The sequence below is a fragment of the Myxocyprinus asiaticus genome, chromosome 16 (genome assembly GCF_019703515.2).
Source record: "Myxocyprinus asiaticus isolate MX2 ecotype Aquarium Trade chromosome 16, UBuf_Myxa_2, whole genome shotgun sequence".
Lineage (NCBI taxonomy): Eukaryota > Metazoa > Chordata > Actinopteri > Cypriniformes > Catostomidae > Myxocyprinus > Myxocyprinus asiaticus.
This window is the reverse complement of record NC_059359.1, coordinates 46519748-46542911: the sequence shown is the minus strand read 5'-3', so window position 1 is coordinate 46542911 and position 23164 is coordinate 46519748. Positions and strand designations below refer to the sequence as shown.

General features: G+C 38.4%; 1 protein-coding gene across 1 annotated transcript in view; it reads right to left on the bottom strand.

The window, feature by feature from the left end:
* Positions 1–21959, bottom strand: part of LOC127453870 (glutamate receptor ionotropic, kainate 2-like) — a 335184-nt gene extending 313225 nt beyond the window's left edge. The window contains exon 1 of the mRNA XM_051720611.1: positions 21584–21959. Coding sequence (XP_051576571.1) covers positions 21584–21713 — 130 coding nt within the window. The 5' untranslated portion in view covers positions 21714–21959. The remainder of the gene's footprint in view (positions 1–21583) is intronic.
* Positions 21960–23164: the final 1205 nt, after the last annotated feature.

The following is a 23164-nucleotide window of genomic DNA, read 5'->3' as shown; positions in this document are numbered from 1 at the left end:
GTCAGGGTTAGGATTAGGGGTTAGAGTTAGGTTATCTGAGTTACCATAGACTTTGTCAGTTCGAACCAGTCTGACGATTCTCTGTTGACCTCTCTTATCAATAAGGCATTTCTGTCCACAGAACTACCACTCACTGAATGTTTACTCCATTCTGAGTAAATTCTAGAGACTGTTGTGTGTGAAAATCCCAGGAGATCAGCAGTTACAGAAATACTAAAACCAGCCCATCTGGCACCAACAATCATGCCACGCTCCAAATCACTGAGATCACATTTTTCCCCATTCTGATGGTTGATGTGAACATTAATTGAAGCTCCTGACCTGTATCTCCATGATTTTAGATAATCGAATGAATGATTGTTGGTGCCAGATGGGCTGGATTGAGTTTTTCTGTAACTGCTGATCTCCTGAGATTTTTACACACAACAGTCTCTAGAATTTACTCGGAATGGTGCCAAAAGCAAAAACATCCAGTGAGCGGCAGTTCTATGGATGGAAATGCCTTGTTGATGAGAGAGGTCAACAGAGAATGGTCAGACTGGTTCGAACTGACAAAGACTACAATAACTCAGATAACCACTCTGTACAATTGTGGTGAGAAGAATATCATCTCAGAATGCTATTCCGAGATGCGGGTTGGCACTGTTTTGGTGGCACGAGGGGGACCTACACAATATAAGGCAGGTGGTTTTAATGTTGTGGCTGATCGGTGTATATATACTGTATATATGGGTATTTGATGCATATTTATGAATGTATAAGAAAAAGTGTATATTTTAGATGCTGTTTTTAATTTACCTTTTTGCCTTTTACGTGTACATTTTAAATGGTCCTGCGGTGAAAACGTAATTGTTAAAAGTACAAAATTCCATTAATATGTCATAAAAGCTGCATATAATAAAATTGTAGAGGAATTAGCAAAATTCTGTCTAAAATAGTTTTGGTTGTGTGTCACATTGCAGGACATGTCAAATTAAGAATTTCATGTCAGCTCGTAATGTAGGAACAAAGCTTTATAAATGACAATTTCACTATTAACTTGTAAATTACATATGCTTTACACCATGAAACACCATGACAGATTCTTCCACTTGTGGTGAGCAAGCCAGTGTTGATTGAATTATGTAGCGGGTATCGTCACACATGTAATAATGAGCTGCGAAAGATCCCGGGAGCTGTGACCTGTGTGTAATATCATGTCACACTCATTTACCAACACAAAGAGTTCAAAGGTCAACCGGCAAGGGGGGAGAACTCAATGTACTGGCATGTCTTTCAATACTAATGAATGAATTGCAATTAGGTTTAGTGCAGGAAACCTCTAAGAGGAAAAAGGCCACCAACGGCCTAGTCAAACAATACAGATCACATCAGAGATATCCATACATGATGAGTCACTTTCTCTCAAGTTCATAGCATATCAAAAATGATAGCTTGAATACATTGTGGCATTCCCTTGGAAAAGTATGTGTGTGCAACAACCATCATTATGGTTTCTCCACAAAATATGCATCAACACCACAGAAAACAGCACAACAAAGCCACATTCTTCACCAAAGGCCTAAAGAAACTCTTTTGGGGGCCTGGGAAGCTCAGTGGTAAAGATGCTGGCTACCACCCCTGGAGTTCACTAGTTCGAATCCCAGGGCATGCTGAGAGACTCCAGCAACCAAATTGTCCCAGTTGCTAGGGAGGGTAGAGTCACATGGGGTAACCTCCTCGGGATCACTATAATGTGGTTAGTTCTCGGTGGGGCGCGTGGTGAGTTGAGCGTGGATGCCGCGGTGGGTTGCGGAGGCAACTGGGATTCGTCCTCCGCCACCCGGACTGAGGCGAATCACTACATGACCACGAGGACTTAAAAGCACATTGGGAATTTGCCATTCCAAATTGGGAGAAAAAGGGGGGGAAATAAATAAATAAATAAATAAATAAATAAAAGAAACTCTTTTGAATCCTAAACTTGAGATACAAAGGGAACAGCAGCATCACATTTGGTGTGTAACCTCAGGAGAAGCCAAACTCATGACCACCCCCTGCCAAAGCACAGCTTCACAACATTCCACCACATGATCACACTCAAACAAAGCACAACCAGAGCCATCATCAGGGTTCCTCCCTCGTCAATGAGCTCCCCCTCACTCCAGCAGTTTCATCACCTCACCAATAAACACTCACAACTGCAACCTATTAAATTCCTGCCAAACAATGTAATAGAATCTATTACAGACCAGTTTTCTGGCTTTTAGTCAGCCTGATCTCATGAAAATAATGTAATTGTGGCAACATTTTTGCAAAATGATATTACGTGGTCATCAGACATAATGGCATTCCGAGGAGAAATGTCCACTGTGTGGTGCTAAAAGCAAGTTAAATTTTCACCTAAACAGATAAGGTTTTTAGGATAAACCTTAATTAAGCTTTAAAGGGGCATTCAGTAGTTCTCTAGCTAGCGTTAGCATTTGCTTTTCTTCGTGTACTTTAAGTACCGATGTGACAGTGGTGTTAGACGCTGTACTGTCATCTATCTATGTGGATCAGCATGATCGTCTCTGCTGTCCCCGCCAGCTTTGGGATATTATTTGCATCTGGAAAATGTCAGAGTTTGAGGTCATTTCTAAAGTTATTTATTATTACTATAATATAATTGCTTTGCCCAAAAACAAATGTCAGAAATCAAGTGAACATGCTTCTACTGTTAAGGACAGATGATTATTGTCCCTCAAATCAATAGTCTTTGGAGACTGTCGGCGTTTCACGTTATTTCTAAAGACAGTTATTACCTTTATTATTGAACTGCTTAGCGTAAAATAAACCTCAATTATCTAGCGATACAGAATATTATGGTAAAGGAAGATTAGAATTGTTTTTGATTATCAAATTTAGCATGTCCATGAATACTGTATTTGAAGAACTCGTTTTGTTTCCAAGCAAACCAACGTCATGGTTTACTCAAAATCCACAACAATCGCTGTGCCAAGCTACTTTGCACTAAACTAATGAAGATGTAGATGCCTTACCATTACCATTTTTTGCCTTTGCCGGTCTTTCTGTCTTCTTGCTTGAAGCAAGTTGCTTCAGACTTCTTTACTTCTTCGGCAGTACAGCTACTGGATCTCCCATTGTCTCCACTGCTAAAGCATGATAAATAAGTATGTTCCATTGTGTTCTGTAACCATGACAAATTTCTTGTGTAAGCATACTTGGCATTAAAGCTCATTCTGATTCTTTTTGCTCTTCACGTCACCAAACAAAATTGTTCTAAGCATAGCCAAGCGTATCTATCTTCACGGGCGTCAGCCAGTTAGCGCGAGGATTTTCTTCTTCGAAGTTTAGTGAAACACCGTGGGTCATGTGATTTCAACACGGCAAAACACATTGAAGGGGTGACCCGCACCATGTATAATAAAAACATTTTTTTATAGAAAACTATTATGAGTACGGTCTTCATCTCATGTGAGTGTACACCATTCAGATCACTCTTCACAAAAACACAATTCATTCATTAATGTGTTAAACATTTTAAATTGGCTCCAAACTACTGAAAGGACAAGTCAACAAAACCTACCTCCCTACCCTTAAAATTAAACCTAAACCTAATCGACAGTGTCATTAAAGGCAAATGTGTGATACAAAACACAACAGCTGAAGCAACTACGTAATTTTGTGGTGTTTCTATAAAACATTTGGATCACTTTCAGGCTCTTTGGGACTCATACCCTGGTCCTTTGCATCATAAGTGCATCACTCTATCAGCTGAGCTTCCACACAATTTGATTGCACTTGAACAATCTTGTAAATGTCAGTTATGTAATGCAAACGTCAGTTATGTAATGCAAATGTTAAAATGTATCGCCTTACAAGTCTTTCATGAAAGGGAATAAAACTATTTGTTGTTGTAGCACCTCTAGTGTTCATTTCACCAGGAAACCCGCGATATATACAATGTGCCACGTAAAAATAATTTTGCAGAAATATACTGTAGGTCAAGGTTCCTCAGTTAGTTTTCACCATGGGCCAAATTCTGTCAACAATAGAAAGCCAAGGGCCATCACCCTCGATGTTATGACAGAGTGTCCGTGCTGCTGCTATTATTATTAGTAGTAGTAGACCATTCTGGCTACCGAGGGAATTCACAGCGGTCATTATCACTGCTGTGTACATCCCCCCACAAGCCGACACAGACCGGGCACTCAAGGAACTGTATGGGAGTATAAGTGAGCAGGAAACCACGCACCCTGAGGCCACGTTCATTGTGACCGGGGACTTTAATAAAGCCAGTTTAAAATCAGTCGCACCAAAATATCACCAGCACATTAGTTTCAACACACGAGGGGACCGGGTTTTGGACCATTGCTACTCTCCGTTCCGGGATGGCTACAAATCCCTCCCCCGCCCACCATTTGGCAAATCGGACCACTCTTCCATTCTGCTTCTGCCCGCTTACAGGCAGAAATTGAAACAGGAAGCACCCACCCTCAGAACGATCCAGTGCTGGTCGGACCAATCAGACTCTACGCTACAGGACTGTTTTGATCAAACGGACTGGGAGATGTTCCGGTCTGCCTCTGATGATGACATCGAGCTTTACGCTGATAGCGTAATGTGTTTCATCAGAACGTGCGTAGAGGAAGTGATTCCGACCAGGACAATACGGATCTATCCGAATCAGAAACCATGGATCAATAGCAATGTTCGCGCGGCACTTAATGTGCGGACCTCCGCTTTTAATTCCGGGAACACGGAGGAGCATAAACAAGCCAGTTATCAGAACCGCAAAACGCCAGTACAGGAGCAAGATTGAAGGACAGTTTAACACCACCAACTCTAGAAGAATGTGGCAGGGAATTAACATCATCACGGACTTTAAAGGGAATAAAACCTCCGCCATGAACACCGCTGCCTCTCTACCGGATGAGCTAAATACTTTTTATGCTCGTTTAGAGGGAAATAACACCGCCCTCGCGGAGAGAGCTCTCGCGGCTGAAGCTACAGAGGTTAGTTCACTCTCCGTCTCTGTAGCGGATGTAACCCGATCCTTCCGATGGGTGAATATCCGCAAAGCCGCGGGCCCAGACGGCATTCCGGGCCGTGTCATCAGAGCGTGCGTGAACCAGCTGGCTGGTGTTTTTACGGATATTTTCAACCTTTCCCTCTCTTTGTCTGTAGTCCCCACATGCTTTAAAACATCCACCATTGTGCCTGTTCCAAAACAATCAAAAATAACTTGTTTAAATGACTGGCGTCCTGTTGCTCTGACCCCCATCATCAGCAAATGTTTTGAGAGACTAATCAGAGATTACATCTGCTCTGTATTGCCACTCAATCTTGACCTGCTGCAGTTTGCTTACCGCAACAACCACTCCACTGATGATGCCATTGCATCTACAATACACACTGCTCTCTCCCACCTGGAAAAAAAGAACACTTATGTGAGAATGCTGTTTGTAGACTACAGCTCAGCATTCAACACCATAGTGCCCTCCAAGCTAGATGAGAAACTCCGGGCTCTGGGCTTAAATAGCTCGCTGTGCAGCTGGATCCTGGACTTCCTGTCAAGCAGACGCCAGGTGGTTAGAATAGGCAGCAACATCTCCTCATCACTAACCCTCAACACTGGAGCCCCGCAGGGCTGTGTTCTCAGCCCACTACTGTATTCCTTGTACACACATGACTGTGTGGCAACACATAGCTCCAATGCCATCATTAAGTTTGCTGATGACACGACGGTGGTAGGTCTGATCACTGACAATGATGAAACAGCCTACAGAGAGGAGGTGCACACCCTGACACACTGGTGTCAGGAGCACAACCTCTCCCTCAATGTCAGTAAGACAAAGGAGCTTGTGGTGGACTTCAGAAGAAAAGACAGAGAACACAGTCCCATCACCATCAATGGAGCACCAGTGGAGACAGTCAGCAGCTTCAAGTTCCTGGGTGTCCACATCACTGAGGAACTCACATGGTCCGTCCACACTGAAGTCGTTGTGAAGAAGGCTCATCAGCGCCTCTTCTTCCTGAGACGGCTGAGGAAGTTTGGAATGAACTGCCACATCCTCACACGGTTCTACACCAGCACTGTAGAGAGCATCCTGACTGGCTGCATCTCCGCCTGGTACGGCAATAGCACCGCCCACAACTGCAAAGGGTGGTGCGAACTGCCAGACACATCATCGGAGGTGAGCTTCCCTCCCTCCAGGAAATATATACAAGGCGGTGTGTGAAAAAAGCTCGGAGGATCATCAGAGACTCCAGCCACCCAAGCCATGGGCTATTCTCACTGCTACCATCAGGTAGGCGGTATCCCAGCATCAGGACCCGCACCAGCCGACTCCATGATAGCTTCTTCCCCCAAGCAATCAGACTTCTGAACTCTTGATCTCCCACGATCACAATACATCAGCACTGCACTTTATTACCCTTACTCTTATATCTCACACCGGACTGTCATAAATTATATTATTATTATATTATATTCTCTCTTAACAACTGACTATCAACCGAGAGCCTGAATGTCAATACAGTACAATACTGTACATTCTATATATATATATATACTTTTTTTATATATTTTTATTTTTAATTTTTATTGAATAATGTGTAATAATGTCTATATAGTAAACAAACAAAAAAAAAACAGTGTATTGTATACTGTACAGTGTATGTTATTATTTGTATATTGTTGAGTGTAATTATGTGTATAACAGATGTTTAAATTGTGTTGTGTTAATTTGATGTTATTGTAAATTAGTATATGTCTCATCACTGTCACGACTGCTATGTTGATCGGAACTGCACCCAAGAATTTCACACACCATTGCACTTGTGTATATGGCTGTGTGACAATAAAGTGATTTGATTTGATTTGATTTGATAGTATTATTATTGTTATTATTTTTACTATTATTATTTTTATTGTTTTTGATGTTAAAAGATTCATAACATAAATATTCAGATATTTTCTTTATCTCAGTATTAGTAGCCTGTTTTATTTATTCAAACAATTATGAACATTTTGTTTGTATACAGATACACAAAACTACACAACTTTGCCTGTTGAAAAAAAAAAAAACTTTAATGAACAATCTGAATCTCCATGTCCTCCATGCGAGTCCACTGTTCCTGCTCATCTCCAAATGGGATCTTTTCCCTACCTATTAGCATTAATATTGTTATTGTTCTTAAGGATAATCTAAAAAAATATTGCAATAATTTCAATAAAGACCATGAGCCAGTTTTTTCTTATATATTCTTTTTAATATAATGTATTGCATCATATTTTACTGTACTATACATGTTATCCTTAATGTGCACTATTACATGTTTACAAGGTTTTTCCCTCACTGAAAAATTTCAGTGGCCACCAAAGTGAAATTTCGGTCCACCGAAGTAAATTTTATGATATAAAGCATCGAACACAAGATAAGTGCTACGTATGCTTTTCATGTGGTACGCGGATATGCGTGGGGTATTTGAAGACTGGTATCACTTGCATGCAGCGTGATCCACTGAGAATCTCTAGCGCAAGTGATACGCTCTTCTCTATCCTACTACTGTGTACTGGAGCACGCAGGTGCACGCGTGTCAACCGGGCTCCCCTCGATATGCAAGCTCCGGTAACGGCAGCGCAGAGTGGATCACATGCACGATTAAATTGGGCTTCCCTCGATGTCATGCCGCATAACAAACCTCACTCAACTCATTTGAATTATACATGAGAATTTTTTATTTTAAAGTGCTATGGTGGGGCAATTAAATCATTTCAATTTGGTGTGAACAGGCCTTTAGCGTGGGCCAAACATTTGTCTCTCACGGGCCGGGTGTGGCATGCGGCCGCCTATTGAGGAACCCCGCTGTAGGTATAGTAACGTGATTCAATGAGATCTGTTCATTGTCTGCTAACCCTAATGTTACTAGAACCTTGACTGTCTTTCTACTGTGAAACACAAAAAAGAAAATCCTTTTGTTGATAGTGCAGGTTGGACATTAACAAGATCAAACTTCATAGATTCTTGAGTGTTTCGGGACCAAATGTAATAACATCAGACATGTGTGGTAGCCGCCATATTTGATATTGGGGCTGCAAACAGGAGCTGAACAATGATTTGATTTGAGAGTGAAAAACAACTTAATTTCAGTCTATTTATAACATAAAGTGATAATATTGCTTCAGAAGACTTGTAATATACCGTACATTTACACACTTATTTCAATGTGAATAGCTTCCGCGGTAGCTCACCTGATAGATCATTGGACTTTGGACTCGGAAGACTGAGGTTCGAGCTCAGCCAAGAATGCACCAAGTAGTGACACGAAATGATGTTGTTGCTTCAGAAAATTACGTTTTTATTTTATTTTTTTATTTATTTTTATTTTTTTGCTTTAGGTGTTTAGGTGTTGGTTTAGGGTAAGAATGTCTGTTTTGTTTACCTCTCATTTGCTTTTTCAACACTATTGGTAAGGTTAAAGTTTTAGGTTAAGGAGGTACGTTTTACTCATTAAAACCCCCATATAATATGTACTTTAAACACAACGTCTGATTACGACACCATTTCACTCACTTTTGGACAAAGTCCGAAATGTCCGTTGGACATTTCACCGGGAAACTGCAGCCAAATGTGTTATAAAGCATGTCCCCCCATTCAACACCCCACCCCCCACCCCCCCAAAAAAAAAACTTTTTTGCCACGGTCACGGTATGTTCATAAGACCAGGCTGGACATAGACTAAAAGCCACAAATCACCAAATATGATTTATTGGTGCCTGTTGTTTCTATGTTTGGCCGGAAATGTTCACACCAATGTGTGTTCACACTAAAGTCATTAGAATACTTCGGGTTAAGTTAAGCTCAATTATCAGCATTTGACACATAATGTTGATTACAACTAAAGCATACTCACTGTTTCAAACGTATAACCAGAAGACTTAAACATTATACATGTTAACATGATATTAGTGTGATAAAATTGCTAACTAACCTTATCTGGGTAAAGTTATAACAATTATCCAAAGAAAAACTTTAACCCCAGTATTTGATATAACCATACACAGATTAGGTTTGTAAGACACACTAAAACAATGCTAACATGTATATTGTTTACGTCTTGTGACTCTACTTTTGAAAGAGTGAGTATTATAATGTTTATGGACTGGCCCCATTCATTGGTTCTTTTCTTTGACTGGGGCATTCAAAAGCAAACTTTGTAGTATTCACTTGAACAGAATAAGTTCAGAAAACAACTATCTATGCCGTTTAGCTCAACTGTATGAAGTACATAATTTTTAGATGTCAAAGTTATGCTGTTTGTTCAATGAAAACAACCCAAAAACCACAGAAAAAGAATCATGTTGGTTCTTGTTCTGATCACATTAAAGAGACTCTGAATCAGGTTGTCACATTGAGGATAAATTGTTACAATCGTGGCAGTAAATCTCACTCGATATCCTAACTCAGTGCTACAGCAGATCTGTAGAGATTTTCAAACATCCACTCGGCAGTATTCCCTGAAGTATACAGCACTTATTTACATTTCCCAACACTTTTCAAGCTCACACATAATCTGAGACGCTCGAGACGCTCTCCTAAACAGCACACTCTCTAGTTGAGGAAGAACTGAGCCAAAGGAGTCCCCAAAGTCTCTCAGAGCATTTTAGAATTATGTTTAATTTAAGGGGAAACATCCTTTATTTATTTCTCTCTCTATCTGTGTCACAAACTCTAACCGTCTCTCTCTCTCTCTCATCTCTCTCTTCCTCTCAAGTCTTCTCCAAAGGACTGATGAAGCTTGACTTTGACATCTGGGGAAATCAAAGCTCTGCTCTCTTCCTGTGGTAAAATAACACACTTGCACACACACACAGACGTGCACACACTTGAAAGCACACACAACCCAGGCTGAACACAAGACGAGTCATATTGAGTTCCCTCTCAGTGTAACAGCATTCTCTGCAGGCTTCCAGTGAAACTAGATTACAGCATTAACGCTAAAACGCTAAAATAGGTTTGACAAGTACACTCAGAAAATTACTGTAAGATTTACAAATTTCAATTGCATAACAAAATTCCATTAAATTGAATTGAGTAATCTTTAATAAACTTGATGATTAAATATACACTACCGGTCAAAAGTTTTGAAACACTTACTCATTCTTTATTATAATTTTTTTTTCTTCACATTTTAGAATAATAGTAAAGTCATCAAAACTATGGAATAACATAAATGGAACAATGGGAATTATGTTGTGACTAAACAAAATCCAAAATAAATCAAAACTGTGTTATATTTTAGCATCTTCAAAGTAGTCACCCTTTGCCTAGAATATGCAGACATGTACTCTTGACATTTTCTCAACCAACTTCTTGAGGTATCACCCTGGGATGATTTTTAAACAGTATTGAAGGAGTTCCCATCTATGTTGGGCACTTATTGGCTGCTTTTCTTTATTATTTGGTCCAAGTCATCAATTTCAAGAACATTTTTATTTTTTAAGTAAAATTGTAGTTTTATAATGAAATAAATTAATATGGTGGCACAATTATATTTTTGTCTACAAAACTAATTTCAAACATTTAAGCATACACCTTCAGATCAAAAGATTTTTAAGATCATGAGAAACATTTCAGTCAAGTGTTTCAAAACTTTTGACCGGTAGTGTATATCGTCTCAATGGGGAGGATCTCAGCTTTCTAATGACACCTAGATTGAGCTTGTAGTCCACTCAGAGGCCTGGAGATTCAAGGAAATGACAACGGTGGTGCATTAACTGAAAATTAGACTGAATGTCTATGGAAGAGCACATCTGTGAGGGCTAAAATACGTTAGAGCGCCACCTACATTTCAGATCTGTATATTGTGATGGAATGTGAATATTGTGCTTGCTGCCATCTAGTGGAATGAAATATGACTTTTCAAAGTGAGGTAAAGTGAACAGAATCAGAATTACATGTTTACAAAGTAAACAAAAAATGTTTATTCTGTTTATCATAAGATTGTAAACACATACAATATTATTTATGAATAATTTGAGTCTTTTTTTCTTATATTTGGGGGGTTCTCTGAAAAATGAGACAAATTTGTTTTTATTTTATTTTTTATTATTCCACAGTATGTGTGAATGGTGAGCTTTTAAAACTGAGTGTGAAAAATTGTGGCAGCAGCACAAAAATTAACCAGAGCTTAAGTAGTTAATGCCCTGGAAACTTTCAGCAACACCCATGCATCATGCGTTTTGCACTGGCAAGCTTCTTCGGAAAATGCAAAAAAATCTAGTGTTACGCTAACTGTGATCTCGCTAATCAAAATTTACAACATCAACACAAACAATTAGCAGGTAAAACAGCAACCCTCAGATGCACACACACACACTCTTGACCTTTATAGATGAGGCTATGAAAACCTGATTGATAGAAACAGTCTAGAATCACTCAGGATGTGTTTACACTACACTTGACCTGCAAACATGGTCATAACCAGCTATGAGGTCCAGACCTCGGTACATTTTTCATATTCCAAAATTAAATTTGAAGCTATAACTGAACAACATTTGACTGCAATTTTTCTACTGCCTTAGGTCAGATAATATCTTACAAGTTCACAAAACAGCATATTGCATCTTTAATTCAATATTTATTCAGAAAGTTTTAAATATCATTTATTGGCCATAAATTACTGTCCAGAGATCCAGATGGACATTATATTTCTCAGCGCTGGTCAAGATGGACCAATCACAGTTGTTTATTATTACTGGTTTGTGATTGTATAGATGCTGTGGCGGGTTTCCATCTACAGGTACGAATCATAGCGATTGTCAGCTGTCCAGAGGTCCAGACCGCTACTAAAGCAGCACATGATGCTGTTGTCACTTGTCACCTGTTACTTTTCTCAGCTCTGGTCAGGATGGACCAATCACAGTTGTTTATTATTACTGGATGTATGAGGAGTTTAAGAAATGATTGTATAGATACTGCTGTGGCGGATTTCCATCCACAGGTACGAATCATTGCAATTAACGTTTTTTAATGCAATTAAATAATTAATCTTAATCCAGCCTTGCAGATCATCATGACATTATCTTAAATGTTCAAAAACAGTAGCACACTACACTAGTACACCATCTGTAGCAGAGACTACAGTATGAAATATGTCAAATATGCAAACAGTGGCCATGATGAAGGCTATGCTATTTCATTCATTTTAGAATCTAATGTTTCACAATGCCATTAGTAAAAAACATAATTGTAATTTTGGTACAATTCTTGGCACCTTCACAAATTTTCAAACCCATTGTTACGGTCCTGCCTTCAGACATTCATCAAGTGTAGTTTCCTATGAGCTGAGCATCAGCAGTTACGTCAGATGAATGCGTCCCCCAAGGCCAGTGAGAAAAGGACATAACAGACATCTCAGATGTTCCAGGAAACTGGAGAATGTCTCATTTCTTCCATCCCTCACTGTGTGACTCCTTTTCTCTCTTCCTGTTGTTTCCAGATCTTTGTTGAAAATGTCAGTCGGGATGGCAGAGCTGGCGTTTAATAAGCACCCTGATTCGCTCCCATCTGCTACCGTACGTGGTAATTTTGTTTGGGCTTTAGGGTACTGGACGGGCTATTGATTGGCAGTATCAACAGATAACTCGAGATGAGAGGATGATGAAAACAAAGAAAAGATTAAAGATTTTCTCTCAACATCCTACAAGACGAGGTCAGACTGCTGCCAACACACTCTTTCAAAGATCTGTTCACAGTGTGTGAACTGCAGTTTGAAAGACTTTTTGTTTCTTATACTTTCAAACTTCTTGATCGTTTTTCAAGGAATGGCCTACAACCTCCTTCAAAAAAAGCCACTACCATGAAGCTGAAGCCTCCAGAGAACCGATAACATTCTCAATGCCAATGCACATTTAACATGACATTTCAAATTGGATTTATAGCATATCAGCAGAAATTCCCAGGACTAGCAATTCAGAGTGAAAGAGCGACTTTTCAATATCTTGCCCTGTGGCTTTGCATCCATATTGATTTCTGGCAGCAGATTTTAAATCATGTTTCTGTCGTGAACATGGATCCTAGTGTACATACCCTACAGTCAAGATTATTCAAATTTATCAAGATGAGTTACTGACTTGTAATTAAATTTCAGGCCCAGTGATTCTGACCCCTCTCGTTCAGAGAAAATTCTTCAAAATGTACACCAAGTTTTTGAAGATTCTGCAATTAATTTAATTAATTACTGAAACACAACAAACTAGGTAATTCTGTATGTTAACATAAACCCACATAACAGCACTTTTTAAGCGTAGCACTGTGTCCTAACCAGACATGATCCAAAAAGATTCCAGCAACAAGCAGTTTGTCTGTCAACACTGAATGTGAAACTGCTGCACGATGCGGCACAAGAACATAATTGTTTATGTAATGTAATGAGCAGCAGGGTATCCAATGCAGATGTGTTCTACGATTCATAAAGGAAGCTTTTTTCCATTTTCCGGTGTCTATTGTTTTCACTAGCATCTGCGTATGTTTTTAGCAGCTAATGTGATGTTTGACATTAAATTTGTAATTTTTGACAAATAAACAAACATGTGGCTCAGTAGTGCCGATACTATACAAAGTCCTGATGACCGTCTTTTGACAGTGCCTAATCTGTTTAAGTTTAATGAGTTGGTAGATGACATGAAGCAAGGTTACTAATGTTGATAGCATTACTACTTCAAGTTGTCATGAAAGCCAGCAACTGCACAAGTTAAGCCTGAACTCATTTTTACTCCAACTAACATTTGAAATGGTTTTTGTTCACCATCTTGATCACTCATTTCTGTAGTTTTTACATTGCTTCTTATGGAGACCAGAATCAGATGCAATATTTTAATTAAATTATTAGTAGTAGTAGAAGTTGTAGTAGGATTAGTAGTATCATTATGGTAACACCTAACATTAATGTTCCCTTTGTTAAGTGTTTAAAAAGGGGTTAATGAATAATAATTTGTTTAAAAATGCATTAAAATGTGTGTGGTTAAGGGTGACTTTCATGCAATTCTTACCAAATAGTGAGCATTTTAACTGACATTTTATAAATGCTTAATAACACTTATTCAACATTAGTAACCTTTGAAAATGTACCATAATGTAAAGTGGACACATATGAAGCATTTATTATGGAGTTGCCAACATTATAAACCTATGTACATAAAGTTCAGTATGGTTTAATGGTCATCAGGCTTAATTATATGATATACGGTATGCTGTGAATGAGCATGAAGAGCTGAAAAGTGTTTTGCAGAGGACTTTAGGTACTGTAACTAGGACTTGGTAAGTTAGGACAGCACTCAGAGTAGCACCATTCTTTTGACATTAACGTGACAAGGAAAGTGACAACACAAGTGAGTCAAGACATTACAGTAATGAAAGCCGACTGTAGCAAACTTACATAATCCCTTCTTTTAATCTCACTATAATAGTCTATTTTTGCTTCATTGTGATATAAATCATGAATTAGGGCATTTTATGCTTTTAATAAATATAAATGTGAATAAGTGTGTTTATTAAGCATTTATAAAATGTAAGTTAAAATGCTCACTATTTGGCAAGTCTTGCATAAAAGTCACCATTTTATTCATGTTGTTTAACTGCATAATGTAAAACATTAATGTAAAATGATAACAATATTATAACTAATATTGACCTACATGAGTTGCCAATCTTTGCAGCATCAGCCCCCACCAAACGCCATGAGTCACTTCACATTGGAGCAGAACATTTTTACCCACAGATAGAGATCTTCAACTCGGCCAAGCCGAAAACGGATTCTTGTGAACTGAAATGGAATTACCATTTGCTTCACTGCCTGCAACTCTGCCTCTGAAAGCAATTCCACTGGAACTCCTGTTGAGGAGGCAGCCGGTCTGGAGCTTACTGTGTTCACTGGCTGGTGTTTGACATTGCTTCTGTCTAAACTAATTCTTTCTTCTCTCTCCCATTCTCTGTCTGCTGGAGCGTCACCATAGAAATCAATCACTGCTCTAAATTAATTTGAAGAGTTTGCGCCATTGCGCTCTTTGTGTGCTTACATGCTCAGAACTTCGACCAGGTAGCTTAGATTTGAATGTGCTTCAGATCTTATTAGAGGTCAGTTCTTATTTAGAACATTTGGTTGTTTGCAACACTACAGTAGTCCCTGTACAATTTGCATGTCAAGCTCTGGACATCATAACTGCATCATTTAGCAAATCCTATAAACTCAAAGCCCACCCCCCCCCCATAAATCATAATAAACTCATCAAATAAAGCAGCAACTTTGGACATTACCTTGCTACACACCATGCAAATGAATAGGACACAAACCAACAAGTTATTAAAGAATCAAACAATTCTCAAATACTGTGCATCTGTAGATCTGCACACTGGTTGGTCGTGTTTAGCAATCCTCCAACAGAGCTACTAAACCTTCAGTTATCTCAGACCAAATAGAAAGGCCCTTAATATGCATCATATCCCCTCTCAAATCCTCTCATTATCTCATCTGAGGTCCAGTCAACCAATATGTACCCGCCATTCTCCTGCACTTTCATTGGCCATCTTTGCACCTGCAGTGAGTGTCTTCCGAGACCACTGCTGCAAATTAAAACTGCTCCAGTTCTGTATCCCTGTGGCACACCTCAATCCACAAGTACAACACTGGACACACTGAACAAAACAAAACAAATTTGTACTAATCTAGTGTATGTTTTCTCTTACAGAGCAAAGTCTGGAAACTGACTCATTACAGTCTTATGCACACCTAAAGGGAATCTGAGAGTTAGGGCAACAAAGGTAAAATGCCTATAGAGCGCAACAGTCTAGTTCCTGAAGTAAAAATCCCATTCATTTTCTCCATAGGCAAATAAATTTGTAATGTTAACGTATAAACCTTTAAAGACAGACTTACCGTGAGCTCTGAGGTTGTTCATCGATGGTATATGCTTCTGTTAAAGCCACCAGTCTGCATTATTTCAAATGTAATTAAAGGAAAAATCATGTCACGAATGGCGAAATATCCACCAATCAGAGAACCGCGGCCAACAAAGCACACGAAAAGAGCTCTGCAGTGACCGCACACTCCCATGACGCACAGTGAATGACACAATCAAGTCGATCTCTTTACACACTCATATTTGCATACTGAATATTTTGAAATAAAACCACAATATATTGTAATAAACAGCTTTAAATCAATGGTTTAATACATTTCCACTGTATCTAATTCAATTATGTAATTTGCAATGCTTCATGGGATTGTAGTTCATTCCTTTATTAAAGACGTTAAGTACACTGGCTCGTACCTTAAATACTACTGTAAATGCTTTTTTCAGAAAATCAGTTTATACTGTAAACACTTGCTTTTCGCTCTTTTCCTAAAACTTTTACAATAGCACATGACTTGTAAAGTGATACATTTAAATGTTTGCATTTCATAACAAACTACATTTACAAGCTTGTTCAAGCATGATAATGTTGCACCAAAGCACATTTTAAAGTGTTGCGCATTAGCCGTGTCATAGAAGTGTCATAGAAGCACCAATAAATTGTATTTTTCATCTCACATTTGCTTTTAAGGCAGTATTGTTTAGAGCATAATCCTTAAAAACCTCATTTGTTTGAAAAAACTTTTAACTTGTTAACTTGTAACTTTAAGCACAACCGCAATGCATGTAATAAGCCACGTATTATAATTTTGCAAAAATGTCCCCACAGTCACATAAATGTATATCAGGTTAACAGATTAAATCTGTCCGGCTTATGGCTGGAAGGGTAGAAGTATGGACAAATGGGGTGCAGATGTACCACAGGTAAACAGAATCAGACCAGGTCTGCCCCAGAGAGAAGAGAAGTGGGTGGACAAATCACCATGACATTTAACAGGATTGCCAAAGGTAGATAAAAGGAGGTTTGTAGACAAAAGAAGAGTAGAGGGAAGCTAAACCCTGGATAGTTAAAAGCCAGTAAAGTTTGAAACAAGTTCATGATATCAAGTAGGTCTGCAAAGTTCAATGTGAGGGTACAAGAGGTTAAATAATCACAAGTATGAACAGATCACTGATACCTTGAACTGCAGTGAACAGAGCTACTACCTCTGCTGAAAGGATCGTCTTAGAGCAGCATTCATTTCCATGTTGGTCCAAGCTGGTTTATGCTAGTCAGTTCAGGTATTGTGCTGGCCTAGTGGGTTAACCATTATTTACAAACACCATGGTGTTTACCAGCAAAAACGCTGGTCAACCAAGGAAGTCTTAAGCTAGTTAAGATGTTTGGTTGGGTTCACCAACACACCAACATCCCATGCCATGGACCAGCATCCAAAATGCACAATGCGCTGGTGACCATGGGACTGCTTTGCCCAGTGGTGGTTTGAAGCAAGACAGGTAAAATGTTGCAATTGCAGCCTAGTGGACTGCAAAGATAGCATTGACTCATTGATATGTTTCTTACTCATACATTTTCATTTTTGAGAGATCTTCCATCGACAATTGTTTTTTAACAGACAGATACCACTATCACGGTCATCTCAAAAGTATTTACTAAGACTTTAAGAAGTCAAAGATGCCATTTGTGTGTGAACATCAAGGACACAGGTTCTTTCAGAAAAGATTAAAGGCCTGCCATTAGTATTTCATTCTGTTAATAAAATCATCTCTAATATACTGCGTTTTAAAACAAATAGGATTCATTTAAAGGGGTTCCAATGAACGGTGATGTAATAACACACTGAATTTCTCTAGGAAATGAACAATGGATGCCCAAAGACCTTGAAACATGAGATATGAACTTTAAGTTACGTGCTCAGCATACAAACAAATATAGATAGCTGTGATATGCTCTTCTTTGTCTCTCAAGGTCCCGTATGTCCTTGATGAAGTAAACCTGCACCAGAAGTCATGGAGTCAGCACTGGTGTGTATGAATGGTCAGCCGTACTGCAGAAGGACATTAATGGGAAACGCTTACCACCTTTAGCCATCTTTAACTTCAGGTTAATTTAATGTAGTGTGCCTGTACTGATGACTGAACTGTGTGACTACTGGCATCAAATGGATCTGCAATTTGTCTGTTTAAAGAGATAGTTCACCCAAAAATGAAAATTCTTTCATCATTTACTCACTCACCCTCATGCCATCCCAGATGTGTATGACTTTCTTTCTTCTGCTGAACACAAATGAAGATTTTTAGAAGAATCTCTCAATTACCTAATTGACCAATGACAGATGGGGGGAAGTGTTTGGAAAACCCTGGAAAGTAATTATTTTGGAAGTTCCGTTTGGTGCCGTTAATGGGGCAGAAATTAGACACTGCACTTTTAAGAACATTGGAAATGACATAACACATAACAAATTATATATAAATACATAATATTAATAAATAAATGCTGCCATTCATTTTTCCTGGGAGCGCAATATAAAGACATAATATTTGCTTTGATCATGTGGTTGAATTGAAGATGTTTTTATTTACTTTTTATAAATTATTTAGCATGGATTGAATAGCGTTTTGAGCACTTATAGACCTCCTAGAACATCTTGTGTAAATGCAGTTACTCTAGCTACAGCTAACAGAGTCTGGAGAAATCATTTTTGTGTCTTATTTGTTTTGATGGACTGTCTGTGCTCTTTGAGTCTTTTGATTCTGCCACAGTGTACCATCCTTTATTGAACAGACAGCTCTGCATTTTGCTTTGTGTGATATGTTTACAGTATGTTGTGTTGCTCTGGTTATTACTATCTCTGATTCGTTCGAAGGCTCTGAAGTGATAGTATTTGTTATTGACTTGAGTAATTGTCAAAACCAAGCTGTCTCTGTAACGGCAGTATTTCTCATTTATCTCTGCTTATTTCAGTCTCTTAGTTGCAATTTAATGCAAAAAAGTACATCATCCTCTAAAATGGAAAGAAAAGAAAAACTACAGCAAGTCAGAAAATACAGCTTTTAAAAAGGAACAAAATATTTCCTAGCACTTGCCTTCATGTCAAAATTAAGATTTAAAAAAGTCGTTGTCAGCATGTAAGTCAATATGTAATGCCATTCGCATCCCATTTTAATTTCTTAAAGTGCTATATTTCCAGGTGAAACCACATATTCAGTAAGTAAAAGAAAATGTAGTAACTTTATTTTATCCATCAGGAATTAATCTTATTGTGAAAAGTGGATTGTGGAGAACTACTTCCCTACTGAAACACCACCGGCAACCACTTTGTGAGGGGACTTTTTGACCGAGAAATGCCATATATTTAATTATCCTTTGTTTAAAAAAGCATTGTTAGGAATATACAAAAAAAAAAAAAAAGAATTATTGAAACAACTGAAGAGGATTGTGTGTGAAAAAGGGTATGTCACAGAGGACGCTGGGACAGTGGCTGAGAGCCAGATGTTTTCACAGCTGCTTCCTAATGCAGGAACAGAGAATATGATGACACATGCAAAAGACAGTGGCACTCGTTCAGTTATCTATCACTTGCCATCATCTGATTCAACATCATGTATTTTCTCTGCCGAGAAGCTTCAGTTTTAAGAACACTCTTGTCCAACACGCCTATAGATGTTCCGATATTATACCAGAGAATGCAGTTACACAAGCCATTGACACACACTCACACACAAGAATATATCCTACTGGCACAAAGAGAAGTGCAATTTCCCTCACTGTTTCTTTTAAAAAATGCAGACATGATATACACACAATGACCAAGACCTCAGCAAACATAAATCAGTTTCAATATGTTTGGAACTATGAAGAATTCTACAAGCAAAACTTAAAAAAAAACACAATGTGTAGGGTGACAATGACAGAACATAGAGGCTGCCTTATTACCAGTGCTTTAATGTGCTGCAGAAAGCGCAAAAGCTGTTAATGTTTGTTTGCGAGTTTCAAATAATTCCCTCATGGCTCATGCTTAACCATTCAACTAATTGCAAACCATGCAAAGTAATGATAAACTACATTTTGAAAATCTCTCCGCAGATATTATGCTACATTAGTTCCATAGTTTAAGGCAAAGTCGTCGGAAATCAGTTATGAAAACAAGACTTGAAGGCACAAAATTTGCTGGTGTGTGATTGCATGAGGTGCTTTTGGGGTGTGTTGGTGGCATGAAGTGAGGAAAAGCAGCATATTGCATCACATAATTAAAGGAAGCCCTGGACGATGCCGTGGAAGTCCCTACGGTGCATTTAACGTGATTTGATTGTATTGATTGAGACTGCAAAAGGAGCACATCAGACAGGCCTTTCTCCACACAGTGCAACAACCTTTGATATTAGTCTACCGACATTTTTGGAAATTTTCTCTTGTGGTGAAATTTCCTTTCTCAATGTTGACCATAATAGACTCAAGTGAGCGTGTTTGCGCCAATTAAAACTGCTACTCGATTAAGAAAGCAGAGATCTAGTGTTGTGAGAGGTAATGCCGAGCTTGGATGGCCTTCTTCAAAGCATTCATTAAATGGTTGCTAATAGCAACATGCAAGAAGAATCATCTATGCAGTGAAAGCTTACACTAAATCATGTCTAACTTTCTCTATGATATTTGAAATTATATTTACAGTAATAAAAAAAACTTAATTGATACATTGTCTCTCAAAAAGTCATGACAGGATCCAAAACTGAAATACACTGAATCTAACTGGTTCCTTATTACACATCCTCCACATCATATGCTTAAGAATTGAATTCTATCCTAAATGTAAGACAAATAGAGCAGAATAGAATAGAATAGAATAGAATAGAATAGAATGATGTTTACAATGGTAGGCTTGAATAGAGTGAAAAGATCATTTTATTCTTCCTTGAAGAATAGAATAGAATAGAATAGAATACCATTTACAATGTAAGTCTAAAACAGTGCGACGGATAATTTTATTCTACCTTGAATTTAAGAATAGAATAGAACAGAAAAACATTTAAAATGTTAAGCTAGAACAGAGTGACAGATACGTTTATTCTACCTTGAATTTAAGAATAGAATAGAAAAGCATTTACAATGTTAGGCTATGAAAGAGTGACAATTTTATTCTACCTTAAATTTGAGAATAGAATAGAATAGAATAGAATAGAATAGAATAGAATAGAACAGAATAACGCCTACAAGAGTAGGAAAGAACAGAGCTTAGTGCAACCAAAACGAGAAGTGTCAGTCCAGTCTCTCACAGTCAAGATTTTCTGCTCATAAAACAATATGGAACAAGAGAATATCATCCTATCTCTAGATGAAATGATCTTGTGCTACATCATAAAGTAACTCCTGAATATTGTTTTGAAGAGGTCTGCAACTGGATGCAACTTTTACACGAGACACAAAAACAAGTTGGGAGTTTGAAAAAGTAACCCACCTTACAAATTTGTTTTGAAACAGCTTACATACATTGCAAACTCCGATTAAGGTGGCAAATGCGAAACAATAAATAAATAAATAATAATTTTGCATTTAACATTTCAGCTTTAGATTTTATATGACATTAATACACACAGTGACGCAACACGAAAACAACCAAGAGCTTCACAGACAACACGACGCATGGCATGCATAATAACTCGAAATGTGTATTAAAATGCTCTTACCGAATCGTAACACATGTGGCATCCCGTGAGAATATCCCACACACAGTAAAATCAGCAACATCACAAGCTTGGATCTGTCATGAGTTGTCAGAGGGGAGCAAATCTTCATGATGTCTGTGATGCACTGCATGTCACCGTAAGATTCCTACTTATTTCTGCTTTGGACGTGTTTTTTTTTCTTCCGCGATCCGTGATCACGGCATGGTCACTGATAGAGAAGAGGACACTCGATCAGCGATACTCCGCATGTCCGACTCACTGCGCAAAGGAGCAACCTTCCGACCGGGCGTCCATGTTAGAGATGACAAATCCTGGAGAAATCCATGTAGGGGCGGCCTGAAAGAGTGGAGCGATACAGAAATGAATGATAAGACCCGGTATAGCGGATCACTTGGCGTGCTGACGGCAGAAGCTGGAGGAATGAGCGCGCGGGCTGCGTGTGCAATGCTCTCTACTGCACTGCTGCACTCACACTGACGTCGAGCCCTGAGCAGCGCGAGCGCAACACTGACCACTCACAACACCATCAGATCTGTATCACACACTCAAATACTGGTGATTGACACCTAAAACCTTCGGCTGGCTGTAAGATATATTCATCAGATGGCTACTTCAGTCCTAAAATCGCAGTGATGCTCAGTGCCGAAAGACAATTTGTTGACAAGCTTTTTTTTTTTTTTTTGTAACTCTTGGTAGCAATATTTACCTATATAGTGTATAACAAAATAGTTTTCAAATGAGTACTCTTAAAAATAAATAAAAAAATACCGTAAAACCCTCTGCACTTTATTTTAATATTGACTTTTTTAGTCTGAATTCTGTTCCTTTATGAAAGTATTTTATTATTATTATTATTATTATTATTATTATTATTATTATTACCATTCTCGAGGAATTGCTGCCATTACAACCATAGTTTCCGTTAAAATGCCATCGTTACATTTATTTCTGCTAAACTGTTGTAACTTGATGTTAGTCACCACTGTCATAAAAAGAAAAAATCTAATCAATATAAAAAATATTCGGAAATATTCTCATACATATGCCTATTTATAATGATTTTACAGTTTACAGTAGTAACAATGGCTGTAGTGATAATTGTAGGTGGTGGAAACTGTGGTCACTATGGTAAATGTATGCGCGCGCTTGTGTCCACGTACAATTGACAAAAGATCGCATCCACATATGGCTACTGATCCAACTCATCACTTTCACCATTTATTTGTATTTATTTATTTATTTATTTGAAAGCCTCTCAACGCGATCATTAGAATAGTGTGTTATTAATAACTCGACGAGGATGATAGCTGTCAACTGTATAATATATTTTGGACTCTTTAGGCTTCTCAAAAACGAAATAGGGCCCAATGAGGGCGAACCCTTTACACGATAAATTAAAAATGCCCTTAGTTTTTAAGTACGTGTAAAGATGTGCACTAGAATGGTTCGTGGATTTCAGCACCATGGACAGCGACCGCACAGTGTACGTTATTAGCAGGCCACATCTCGGTCTCTTCAAAGCGTTTTACTGTATTTTAATAGTAGCTCAGTTCACATAGCTTTAGGATCAGTCCCTTCACC